The 13,381-nt window shown below is 49.2% G+C and overlaps 1 protein-coding gene across 1 annotated transcript; it reads left to right on the top strand.

Annotated features, from left to right (window-relative positions):
- The first annotated feature begins 1,007 nt into the window (after nucleotides 1–1,007).
- On the top strand, nucleotides 1,008–2,527 carry GADD45G (growth arrest and DNA damage inducible gamma). The gene is made up of 4 exons (XM_054587953.1): nucleotides 1,008–1,161; nucleotides 1,387–1,488; nucleotides 1,620–1,833; nucleotides 1,922–2,527. Exons 1-4 carry the CDS (start codon nucleotides 1,109–1,111, stop codon nucleotides 2,030–2,032), a joined length of 480 nt encoding a protein of 159 aa, XP_054443928.1. The 5' UTR covers nucleotides 1,008–1,108; the 3' UTR covers nucleotides 2,033–2,527.
- The last annotated feature ends 10,854 nt before the right edge of the window (nucleotides 2,528–13,381 follow it).

Here is a 13,381-nt window from a genome sequence, read left to right as displayed (position 1 = left end):
CCTCGTATCCCCAGCTTCTAGGAACGGGAAACTTGGCGTCCTGGCGGAGCGCACAAAACTTCGTAGACAGTGCGGCAGCCTTGTATTCTTTTCAATTCCTGGGTGGGGCGGAATTGGAAGCAAATGGGCAGTGGGTGCAGAGGGGCGCGCGCAGGGGGAGCGCACCGAAGGGCGCAGGAGCTGCAAGCAGTCCGGACCCGCAAACGTCGGACAGCTCGGCGACCCCCACGCGCTGCGCCTTCCCGCTCACCCCACCAGGCGGCAGGTGGACAGTGTCGCAAGGAAGAGAAAGCCTTGATTGTCCCTCCCGCAAAGCGCCACACGCCAGACCTCTGCTATTGTGCGCCCTCCATAGAAATGCAAACGAGCTGCAGTCGCAGGCTACAATCTGCTTGCGGGCCCAGCGCCCTGTAGCACTTTACCAGGGCACTGGGACCCTCACTAGGACCTACCACTGCCTTTGGGTCGGGACTTTGAGTGCGCATTGAGGCCTCGTCTACGCCTCTGGGGCTTAAGTGTCGGCTTTTCAAGTTTAAAGCCAGCGAGCGCTGTGTGATTTTGCTTTCAGTTTCAGTTTCAAAGCCTCAAAAACTCCAAATTAAAAGTAAAGACAAAAATAGAAAGGTAGTAACAAGTGCAAAATAAATCCTTCAGATTATCCAAAGGTGCATTTCAAAAATTGCAGTCCTATTCACAAACAAGGTTTTTCTTTTTTAATATGTAACTTTTCCTTTCAAGGAAAAAAACCAAAACCCAGAATCGAAATGAAATCTGCAGACTTCAGTCTGCCCAGTAATACCCCGACAAAAGAGTCAGATTTAAGGCATTGTCATCGCCCCCTCCCCCCTCCCCCAACCCTCCCCACGTGGCCTTCGGGCACGAGCCGCCGGCTGCCGCCTCATTTGCATCAGAAAGCGGGTACTGGCCAATGGGCTCGCAGCTTTGCGCCAGCTGGCGTTGCCTGGTCCGGGCTTATATAAGTGCACGGCTGCGGCGGACACTTTCGTTGACAGTGGGCGCGCCGTAGTGGGCTGTGGACTTCCACGTCCTCTTTTGGTCCTCTTCGCCAGCTCCTCTTTTGGATATCTAGCTGCTCACGGACCGCACCATGACACTGGAAGAAGTCCGCGGCCAGGACACGGTTCCTGAAAGCACAGCCAGGTGGGTCGGCGCCCGTTGCCGGACACTTCGGAGTGCGCGGAACCTCCCTCTGCCCTGTTCACGACTGGTCGAGCGGAAGCCTGTTAGCGGGGGTGCCGGGCGGCGGGTACGTCGGCGGGACTCTCAGGGGCATCCCTGAGCTAGGGCGCCAGGGGTGCGTTTCTGTGCTTGGGGGCCCCGTCGCGGTTCATCCAGTCTCCGCTTACGGAGCTTGCTCGTTCGCAGGATGCAGGGTGCCGGGAAAGCGCTGCACGAGTTGCTGCTGTCGGCCCAGCGCCAGGGCTGCCTGACCGCCGGAGTCTACGAGTCAGCCAAAGTCCTGAACGTGTGAGTACAAGCGCGGTACGCGGGTGGCTACCCGGGCAGGGCAGCGGTGGGGAGACCCAGGAGACTGGGCGGGGGGGCGGGGGCCCAGAGCTCGCTGCCATAACCTCATCACCCCTCCTTTGCTGGCGCAGGGACCCTGACAACGTAACGTTTTGCGTGCTGGCTGCCGACGAGGAGGATGAAGGCGACATCGCGCTGCAGATTCATTTCACGCTGATCCAGGCATTCTGTTGTGAAAACGACATCGATATCGTGCGTGTGGGCGACGTGCAGAGACTGGCGGCCATCGTGGGCTCTGGGGATGAGGCAGGCACTCCAGGAGACCTTCACTGCATCCTCATCTCGGTGAGTGCGCTTCTCCGGTCCCCACCCACTCCCGCCCCAAACCTGAGTCTAGTGGCCAACCTAGCTGACCTCTGTGCTCTCCTTTCAGAACCCCAATGAGGATGCATGGAAGGACCCCGCCTTGGAGAAGCTCAGTCTGTTCTGCGAAGAGAGCCGCAGTGTCAATGACTGGGTGCCCAGTATCACCCTCCCCGAGTGACAGTCCCGCGGAGGTCTTTGGTCTAATCGTTGTGGAGATGCCCCGGGGCGCCTAGCGCGGGGCTGGCTCTGCAGACGCGCCCTCGGAGGGCGCCGGAGTTCGGCGTGGAGACTGGCAGGCGGGGGCACGTGGAGACCGGCGAGGAGGCGAGGCTTCCTCCAAAGAGGCGGCCCAGCGGCAGGGGCAGGCTGGCCCCTAGCCAAGGACTCTACATGTGTGGGGAGCGGCTGCTTGCCCAGTAAGGCCAGAGGCTGGACGTTGGCCGCAATGCTGGGAAGGATGGACTGACCTGGTAGGCGTGACTCAGCAGCCTGCGCTGTGGGCAGGAAGCTGGGGAAAGGCGAGGCCAGGAGGCCTGGACTTGCACAGTTACTGGAGCTCTGACGGACCTAGCAGTCTGCACTACTGCTTCAAAACGGATCTGGGCGATGGTTCATTTTCCAAAGGATTATGCTGCTGCAGCTTTGAATTTTACAATAAACTTACTGAAACAAACGTATTCTCTTTATTGAGGGTAAGGGGTCCTTTCTGATGGGGCTGTAGTCAGCAGGCTTGCAGATGATTGTTGAAACTCATGGAGCTGGATGGCACCTGTTCATCCTCCTGTCTAGGCTGAATTGCATACAGGCTTCCAGGGAGCTGGGAGTGGGGGAGGGGACATTGCCCCAGAGTTAGGGCAGGACTTGAGCCCTGCCCCTGTTTCTCTCCTTTTAGGAAGATTTTTAAACTACAGGGCAGGAGCATACTTGAGATAAGGCATCAGTGCAACTGCTAAAGGCTGTCCATCCAACCTGATAAAGCAGCCTCGCTCTGCCCTCCCCCTCCTCGCCCCGCCCCACCCCCTAGACAGCTGCTTATGGGAACAGCTTGCTGGAGGCAGGCAGCCTTTCTGCACAATGAGCATTGCCTTGTGCAGACGCTGCCTTTTTGTGGCCCCTGAGGTTGGCGGCACAGCCCTCTCAGGAACCCTTTTCCTCTTAAAGGAATGGAGCCTACAGCAATGTCATCAAAGTATTAACATCGCATATGACATGATGGCTGCATTTAAGCATGAGTCATCGTTTTGTCATGGTTGTGATAGAAAAAAGATCTGAGCAAAAATGGGAAGGCATCGTCTACACAAATAGGTGTGAGTAAGTCATCTGCTGTCTACTATTCTGAGTATTCTCTTCCCACATCACAGGAGGACTGATGCAATTCACAGTGCCATTTAGAGACTTACAGAAGAAAAATAATTTAAATCTTTTCAACAAAGGCTTATTTTAAGAAGGACCTAGGAGGAAATGTCCGGAGTGAATCAATCTTATGTGATCAATATGAGTTAGTTTCATCCCTGCCTAACTTCAGAAGCTTTCAGCAGGGGAAGTACCCATGGAGCTGGCATGCTGCTAACAAGCTGCCCAGTGTCCACTGAGCTTTTAGGCAGGGATGGTGTGCTGTTTTTCTAAATAGGAAATTTTACCGATTTAGCAGGAGTTCCAGGTGGCTGTTTGCCTTATTTGGTGCCACTTTTTAAGTTTCCTCCAAATCATGGAAACAGTCTCAGGACAACAGGACTGTAGGAATCTGATTATCAGATTATTCTTCCCTGAATGAAAGCATCGTGTTTCACATTTGTCAACTCTTAAAAAACATTTCCCCTTCAATTAGAAGCCTAACAAAATAATTCAGCTGTGTTTTTGCCCCAAGTTTCATTAATATTTTACCAATTTGCTGCTTAAACCCGAGTTTTCCTTGTTCAGGCACCTTTCAAGTGGATTTCTATGCCAGTTTGCATTCTATGGCCATTTGCCACAGCAAGCTGTAGTAAACACCCGTGGGGCATAATTCCTTAAACCGGACCCTTCAATGAGTATATTTAGCACAATATTGCCCAGAGCAGGTGGGCAGACCCCCTGTGCTGGTAGACTGACTCTTGTAAAAAGTTCAGTTGTCAGCCCTTAAGACACTTGGCTTTCTCAGATTGGAATTTACATCGAGGCCATCTGATGGAGCTCAAGGGACTAGGACAATTTGCAGGGGGGAAAATGCATGCAGGGACACAATGCCAGGCCCAAAGTTTGTGCTTAATTTCAGGGGGATGAATGGGCATTTAATGCTATTGAAATGAAATACCTCAGAGGACAGGTACTAAAATACACAGTGCTTATGAATACATTATTGCATCCATACTTTGACAACCCTAAGTGGTAATGCATACATAAGCTAGTTGTGTATGTTGAAAGTGATCATATGGACTATTGGGCATAGTCCTCTGCACCCAGAAAACACTGAATAGACAGTAATTACAATATTTAAAAGTTAGCGAAAGCATTTGCTAAAGATGACAGAACCCAAAGTAAACTGGTGGCTTTAGAATCAGGCTCCCAGGCTCCACATACCTCCAAGTGCAGCCTGTTGACATTGGCAGGAAGGCTACTTTCATAAGATAACTTTGTAAGTTTATCAAGGTTTATGTATTCGTTGTAGACATTCACTTGTTTTTATTCATTCATTCATTTTGTATTCTGTAAAACACAAAAACATGAAAGAAAAAAGTCAATGTGCCTTTAAAGTCATCACCCCATTTTGGCATATCTCTCTTCTACTTTCTCTTTTCCCACTGAGGTGCACGTATCATGTGCTTTGCAACACTCTTTGAAACAGCTCTTCTCACCCTGTATTTTGTCACCTCCTGCTTCTTTTCCTTAACATCTATTGCATGCCCTCATGTCACTCAATGACCTTGGAAGCGGGGTCTTTTCTTGCTTCAGTGGCTCTAGCACAGTTGTCACCTGTACCCTGAAACGTGTGATGCAGTTAGGTAGTCTTCCTCACCTGAGGCCTTGCCAAACAAGGCAGCTGCCAGCTTTTTGCAGTCCTAAAGCAAATCTGTGCTTGCCCTAGGGCAACGAGAATAGGTCAGGTTCATCTTTTGTTTCAAGGTGACCCTCGGTCATAGAAGAAGCAGGGCCTTCGTTCTCCAAGGAGAGACTTTTTGACTTAACTGGGGGCTGTGAGGCAGGTCTGGCCTGGTATACCTGAGCTGTGAGAGGAGGGATGGTGGAGTGGGCAGGTGGGACCCCCTGGGGACCACAGGATGCCTAGAGCTGTCACATGCCTTCGACGTCTGTGCTAGGGCAAAGTTATACAGGCCTTTGTAAACAGCCCTGTTTTTAAGTATAGACCAAACTTTTCATAATTAACTTCTAGAAAAATATTGCTGGACAATTTATTTCTTTTGGCAAATAAGATGTGCATGTAATTGTTGCCTGAGTCCTCTCTTACAACTGCCATCAGTGATGGGTGAGGGTTACTTGCTGGAGTCTGGATTCTGGGAACAAGTGCTGCTGGAAGCTGCTGGAAATACCTCCAGGGCTTCATGATTCCAGCCCAAAAGGCAGCAAAGATCTTCAGGGCCTGAGTGAGCTGGGCCTGGGAGGGGCTGCTGCTTTTCTACCTCATCCTGGGGAGGATGTTAGTTCATTGGCTGATTGGTTTGTTTGCTCATTCATTCATTCATTCTTCCTCTCACCGATTCCCCTGTTCAGTGGACATTCATTGTTCTGAGCATTTCCTGAGCAGGCACTCCCGATGAGATTTATGGCCTGGGCTCCAGCAGAGATAAGAGACCCAGAGCAGTTGGTCTGACCGTGCTGTGATGAGGCCAGGGCCTGCGTCCTCAGGGTCACTCACTCTACTGGCCTAGAAAACACAACCAGGAAGAAAAGGTGAGATGGGAACACAGCAACATCATTTTCCCATATCTGCAGTTAATTTTATGAGAACAGTACAGGCCACCTAACAATATGTTACAGTTGGCATTTCAGGTTACTGTGACATTTTAACTGCTCTCTGCCTCTCTCCCTCTCCCATTTATTTCCTTTGTTCCAGTTTCTTTCCAGTCCAGCCCTTCTCAGGTTGTGACTATCTGTTTCTTCCTCAAAATTTTAGTGGCTCCCCACTCCATACCAAATTATGTTTCTCCCCTCCCTCCTGCTCTCCTCCATTCTCCCTTCCATTCCCTCTTGGTCTCATTCTTTCCCTTCCATTTGCCCTTCTCTTCTTTTCCTCCTCTTTTTCCTCCCTTTTCTTCTCCTCCCCTCATTCCTATTTCCCTCCCTCCCTCAAAATTATTGAGCTCCTGCATTGACCAGACCCTGGGGACATGGCCATGCACTTCCTGTAGTATGACAGCTCCCTAGGCTGGCAGCTGGGTTCTCTCCCTTTCAAGCTCTCTTGCTCATGTTGTTCCTTCCCTGGTGACTGAGCCTATGCCTCTCTATCACTCCCTCCTCTTCTACTACTCAGGTTCTGACTTTTCAGATTAAGCCCCTACACCCTCCCCACTGATCCTGCCTGAAGTCTGCCCCTGTTCTAGGGCCTGGCCTACAGCCTAATACAGAGTGACACTTTGTCCTCCTGACAGGGGAATGCAAGAGTTAAAAATTTTAGCTTCAGTCATAATTGATAGGCTTAAGTGATTAATGCACATGGAAAGCTATTATTTCAGGAACTGGAATGCATGACCACATGACTCCAGAAGGTCGGCAAGCAGTTCAGTCTTTGTGCCACAGGGGATCTGCAAGTGATGGAGGTGGTATCAAGCCATTGTGTTCCAGGGAGGGAACACAAACATGTTGATCAACAGATAAAGAAGTACTAGGAAAATCATCACTGACTGCAACTATTATCCAATTAACCTTTTCCCCAAACCCCTTACCTATCCTTCCTTCTTATAAAAAGGTCAGCTTGAGATGAGATGTTAAGATGGTTTTTGAGGGTACATAACGCACTGTCATTTAGATTGCCAGCATCTGAATATAGCACCCGTAAAGATTCAATCCTTGTCTCTACTTATTGGTTCTGCTAGTGACAGACAGCACAAATGCTGGATTTTCCGGTTTCACTTCTAGGGATCAGGGCCCTCACCTCTGAAGTGTGCTCATCATACAGAGATGGGACTGTGGAGACTAGGCATTGAGACTTCCCAGGGAAGGGGCTGGTGTGTCTCTACCCTGGGAAGGTGTGGGCTCCCTGTCTTCATGACACTCTTTGGGCCCCATCCAGCCTCCCTGACTTCTGCTCTTCATCCTTCCTTCTGTCCAATTTACCTGCCACCTCCTGCCTGGGCCATGAATGACTTGGGCCCTCCCACATGTATAGGGAATGTCTGGTTTAGTGCCTGGTAACAAGAAAGCTCCTGGTCAAAGGAGTCCCTGGAGAATTGGGAAGGATGATTGAGTCCTCGCCTTGACCTCAGCAGGCCCATCCATCTCATCTTGGTTTTCTCTTCCATTTTCTGCCTTTGCTGAGTCCCTGAGCATGACTGACAGAAGCTGACACCTAATAGCTTGGTCATTTTGAGAGGAGGGGAACTGAGTGCCCAGGACTGCAGGGCTTACTTAGTGCGGACAGTGGGGGCTATCTGTTCCCCTCAGACAGGCATCAGGCAAGTGGTGCAAAGTGAAAACAGATGGGTGACTGCTCACCAGGTCATAGTCAATAAGGCAATGTCACCTGCTGGGCCACTTAGCTTTGGAATAGAGCACAATGGTTCTGGGGAGCTGAGTGGGCTATGTCCTCCCATCGCTCTTTCTTACAAGGAGGAAAATACATTATACCATCTCAGAAGATGCATCATCACAGGCCTGAAAAGAAATGAGTGGCAGAACATGTTGAAGACTCAGTGTGGAACCCAGCACCTCATTATTTCTCTGTCTCTTGGGAGGGTAGGCTCATCTGGTAGAGTCGTCTTCTAAGCAGGAAAGAGTGATGTTTGGACAGATATGAAGAAATGAGCTCTTAAACTGAACTAAGAGGGTCAGGCTGCAAATCAGTGAAGATTATAGGAATCTTCTACAGGAAGAGTTTCTCTTTGTTGGGGAGCACGAGGATCTCTCAAAATCCTCTCTGAGATGAACAGTTTTATGTTGGTAGGAATCCTGTAAATATTTCAGGAGAACCACCAAAGCACCTGAGCCCCCTTCCCCATCCTGATTCAGGATAGGTGGCTCTCCTCTCTGAACAGGGTAGATAGGCCACAGTTGGATCTGTACCTACAGAGGAAACTAACATGTGTCAAGCTCATCCTGGTGGCTTCCAAGAAGCGATATCTCCTCCAGCATGTCTTGTCCCAGCCTATGATCCTACCCTGTGGAAGGCAGAATTCCACCATCACCCCTGGTGTTACATCATGGTGAGATTAAAGTATTAATCCCATTAAGTGATTGAGGTTACTAATCAGTTGATCTGAAAATAGGGAGATGCTATGCATAGGCCAAGCCTAATCACCTGAGCCCATGAAAAGGAAGTGAGTTTTTCTCCCTGGTGTTTTTGCACACCAGTTCTCCAAATCTCCAATGCCAATTGGTTGTCCAACAATTCAATTCATTTCTGACTACCTAGAATTAGGTTTCATAAGGCTGTCCCCCACAAATACAGTGCCCAGACTACCCACTCTTCTGCATAGCCAACTACAAATTTGGGCATTCCCACAACCCCTCTCATGCTTGACAATTAGCTGGTCCAACTTATGGAATTTAGGAAAACAGTTTACTTAGTAGATTACCAATTTATTATAAAGGAAACAACTAGGAGGGAAAAGATGCACAGAGCAAGGTGTAGGGGAGGGGCAAAGGGTTTCCATGTCTGGGCACATCACCCTCCGAGCCTCTTGAGGTGTTCACAAACCAGAGTGCTCCAAAATAATTAGCTTTTTTTTTCTGGAGGTTCCATGACTCAGCTGCAATCGATGAAATCATTGGCCATTGGTACCTGAGCCCCATCTCCATTCACTCTTCCCTCCCTGGGGTGGGGCTGAAAGTTTGAACTATCTAATCCCATGGTTGTTTCTCTGGACTGTTTCTCTGGAGACCAACCCCAGGCCTGACACTATTTAGGGGTCCTTCAAGAGTCATCTTATTAACAAACTTAGTAGTCGTCTGAAGGGGCTTGTTATGAAAAACAGAAGAGCAGCTCTCATACTTATCACACAATATCTCACAGGCATTCTAGAAGCTCTGTGCCAGGAACTGGCTCTCACTTGGAGCCTCTCCCAGGGAGCTCCTATGGGGCTCAACTGTATGCAACTGCAGGCAGTGGGCCAGTAGGCACAGAGTTCTCCACAGGGAAGAAGCTACTGGGAAACTGTGATTGGAATGGGGTCCAGCTGCCTATGATGATGTTTGGTACCTGGCCTAATTGTCTGGTAGTGTAGTATTTCAGCCAAAGCCAAGCCTTTTTTCTCATGACTGCTTGTGGCTTCCTATTACCTAGAGGAAATATATCTGCCTCTCTCTCCAGTCTCTTGTCATGGGGATTTTGAGGCTGAGAGAACAAAGTATGGGAACATTGTTAAAAGGACGTAGAAGCTTTGTTTTTACCCCAAAGTGAGCTCTAATCCACAACCACTGACCATTTCTTTATCTCATACCAAGTGCTTGATGTGGTTTTACTTCATCACTCAAGGGGAGGTGGGGTTCATAACTCAGAATTTCAACAAGCCCTTGGGTTTTGTAGTGAGGTGGTTGAATTGATTCAGCTTTTTGACATGGTCTCTGTAGCTAAGCCTCTGTAATGGGGGCTTGGGTGACAGTCACTTAATCTGATCTTCCCTGAATGGGAACATTACAGCAGGATAACTTTAAATTGTTGTTTTTTATTATGATAAAGTACAGGCAAATAGAATTCTAAGCAGCCACATCAGTACAGCAATAAAAAGCAAAATTGAAAGACAAGAAACAGACTGGAGAAACCTCCTTCTTCTCAGCAAGATCAAAGTTCCCTAGACTGATTCATGGCAGGAAAGCAATTCCTGGAACTCTTGGCCACAAGAGGAATCTGATGCTAAAAATTCCAGGAAAAAAGGATGTTATTGGAGGTTAGGCAGAGCTACCAGGAGTCTCATTGAAAACCATTGTGCACTCATGCCGCCTTTGGGTTTCTGCAAATCACTCAAGTTCTGGTTTTGTGGGGGCCAAAATAATAACGAGATAAAGCCCAGGATATGGAGTGGTTGACCCTCAATCATCAGATACTCAGCTTGACTGGTCAAGGGTTTGGGGTGCACCAGGGTAGCCCCAGAGCCCAGGCATGCAGTCTCCTTGCAGGCCAGGGCCAGCACTAGCAGTGCTGAGGGTGGCCCCTGGGCCCTCAGCCTCTCCAAAGGCACAGAGAGAAACCATGATCCAACCAGGTGGGGTTAAAGAAGCGGGGACAAATGTGGTGGGGCTGAAGAAGTGGGGACAAATATGGGCTGGGAGAGAGGTGGCACAACTTTGCTACACCCAGGCCCTTGACAACCTGGAGTTTGTCTGTCCATACAAAGCCCCTGCTCAGAATCCTGATTATGTTGATAGAGAAGAAACCCTCACCCAAGTAGCATATTCCAGGACCCTCTGACTTCCCCCGCCCTGCAGGTTCAGTGCTGAGGTAAGGACTGGGCTAGATCATGGGCTCCCTCTCTAGTCACCAGCTACCAGTAGTGTTCTTATGGTTGGGTCTGCCTTTCCTACTGCAGAAATGCCTCTTTCCTCCATAACTGTCTCTTTTCCATACCTGTTTCTCTCATCCACATCTGTTTCTCCTCCATACCTGTTTTTTCTCCACACCTGTCTCTCTCTACACTTGTCTCTCCTCCACATTATCTCTCTTCTCACATCTGTCTCTTCTCCACATCTGTCTTCCTCTACAACTGCTTCTCTCTTCTACACCTGTCTCTCCATACTTATCTCTTTCCTCCATACCTGTTTCTTTCTTCCACACCTTTGGTGCAGGTCTCCTCTTCTCTGATTTAGGCTCTCCAAACCCCTCTGTGCTAGCCTTGGGTTGCCTGTCTGCCCACTATTGCTATCCCACCTTTTACACTGCTGGTTAATAGTTGCTTTCCTATGACACCAGTATCATCATGTTACCCCCCGCTTTCCCTTTGGGTGGTTGGGACCAAGACCAACGGATCCTGTTGCTTCTTCTGCCTTGTCTTGCTCCAGTTGTGAGGTAGGTATCCTCATATTCTCCATGGATCCCTTCCTCTCCCCTCTCAAGACTCTTCTTACATATTATGGATATCTGTTTATAAGCCTGAGCATCTCTCATGGGGAGGGACAGAGTTTCCACCTGAAATACCTCAAATCGAGCATGGTGCCTGGGGCAACTTGCTCCATTGACTGAGTGGGTGAAAGAATGCCATGTTCTTTGGAGCATGTATGCACATCAAGCTTGGTTTCTGCCATATAACCTATAATGACTGCACTTGAAATGCTTCATACAAGAAGGAGAGGCAGAACAATTTAAGCAGGAGAATTGGTTTGATACCTGTTGTAGAAATTGGGGTAAGATTTGCCCTTTCATTGTCACCATTTTCATTGTCATCATTCTCATTACCATCATCACCATCTAGCACATTTGCTGAGTGCCCATCTGGTAATGGAACATAGATGCTGGACAATCTGAAGACCTTGCATTTTACAAAAAGCAACATCAGGGTTTTTTTTTTTTTTTCAGTAGAAAGACAGACAGTGAGAAGTATAACTTCATGAAGGAGGAGGGAGGAACAGGTAGTAAAATTCTGATGTGGGATGCTCATGGGAGTGTCTCATGTCTCCATTGCAGGAAGCTGGAAACTGCAGCATATTGTACATAGAAGTGAGATGGAGCCTCAAAGTGAGGGAAAAAGCAGCCAGTCACTGAGGATGGCTGAGAAGGGTCAGCCTAGATATGGGGTGCTCCTGGAGGGGCAGGTTGGCTTCTCAGCGTCCTGGTGTGTTGAGACTCCTAGGGCTTGGGAAGACCTGGCAGCAAGCATTGAAGTGAAAGTAGGGCCACTGATCCCTTGGCTGCTTAAGGGATTTGGCATTTGTCTCAGTTTCCCTGCAGAACAAAGCATCCCAAGCTTAGTGGGGTGCTTCCCTTTTCTCATGATTGACTGTCCTAGGCTCTGCAGTCCTCTTGTTCCACCTGGTGCTGCCTGAGGCTGCTCCTCATCTAGAGGTTCCCGATGGTGCCCTAGAGGGCATGTTGTGGGGCTGGGTTCAGATAGAGTTCTGGGGTGCTGGGTTGCCCAATGTCTAAGAAGCTCTCCCTCCCCACATGGCCTCCTCTGACACATCCAGAATGGTTGGTTACCTGGAATTGCAAACCTGCACTCAGCATGGGAGGCAATCCTGGGAGGGGTACAGAGGGCTATCTTTGGAGTGTCACTGGGACTCATGTTTCTGACAGGTTTGAGCTTGTGAGTCCCCTAGAGGGGTATTTAGGTTATATAATCCACTCTGAGGGAGAGACACCAAAGTACAAAATGTGATAGTTTGGAAAGTTGCTGTTGGTAGAGGAGTGTGACTGCTGCTCTCTGCTGGAAAAGGGCTTCTTGAGAGGACTTTCAGAAATCAAATTGCTGCAATAATTCCACAGAAGACACTTCTGCTCCTTACCTTAGTGCTTGCTTAATCCAGCAACTTGTCATGAGGGCATGTCATTGTCCACATACATCTTTTACAGGCACCTGAGGGTACCAGGAGGTGCACAAGACCCTGGCCACCGGCCTTAGCACTGGGCCTGAATGCTCCCTTGCCTCACAGCTGGAGTCTCAGTGTCCTCCAGATTTAGCTATTCCCAGCCAGACCCTGCTCCCCAGAAGAAAATCTTGTGGGCCCCAACTTTTCTGAGCCGCTAACCTTCATCCTGCTTCCTTCATATGTTCCTCACAGAGAGTATGGTTTTAAATTTCTAAAAGACAAATCCTCTGTTGGAAACATCTGTGCAGTCTGAGCATCTGTTGGACAAATGGTGAATGAGTTCATCGGTGGGAGGTGGTTATACTGTGCAAAGAGCACCGTTCCACGGTGCTGAGAGACCTGCACTCACCTGGGTGTCAGCTAGCAGGGTGCGGCAGGCCCAGTGCCAGTGAAGACAGGGCTTCAAATCCAATCTGGGCTTCCTCTGCTCATTCACTGCTCTTCCATTTTCAGTGAGACAAATATTATTTTAAAATTATACAATGAATTATGTTTGAGTAATAAAAATAACACTTAACACATTAAAGTCTGGACTCTAGTCTTGAGGTCCAGCTGTGCTTGATGTTCTCCAACATGTGACTCCTGCCCCTCCCGCATCCCCTGTGCTCTCTATAGTCCGGTCTGCGCCCAGAGGGCTACTTGTCTCATCAAGGGCATTGTACCTGTCCCTGCCTGTGGTTTTCTCCTTGGGTTTGGCCAACAGGAAGGTCAGGGGCAAGAGGCTGGTGTTTCTTCCCTTTCCCTTTTGCTCCTTCACATGCTCTGGGGTGACCTCCATCTCCTGTCACCTCAGCAGGCCCGGGCTGGCTCCTTTGTAGGCAGAGCACTCAGTTTCAAGTCCAACGGACCTGTCCCT

The sequence above is a fragment of the Pteronotus mesoamericanus genome, unplaced genomic scaffold (assembly GCF_021234165.1).
Source record: "Pteronotus mesoamericanus isolate MK-2021 breed Mesoamerican mustached bat unplaced genomic scaffold, CSHL_Meso_final scaffold_125, whole genome shotgun sequence".
Classification (NCBI taxonomy): Eukaryota; Metazoa; Chordata; class Mammalia; order Chiroptera; family Mormoopidae; genus Pteronotus; species Pteronotus mesoamericanus.
This window is presented reverse-complemented; position numbering and strand designations above follow the sequence as displayed.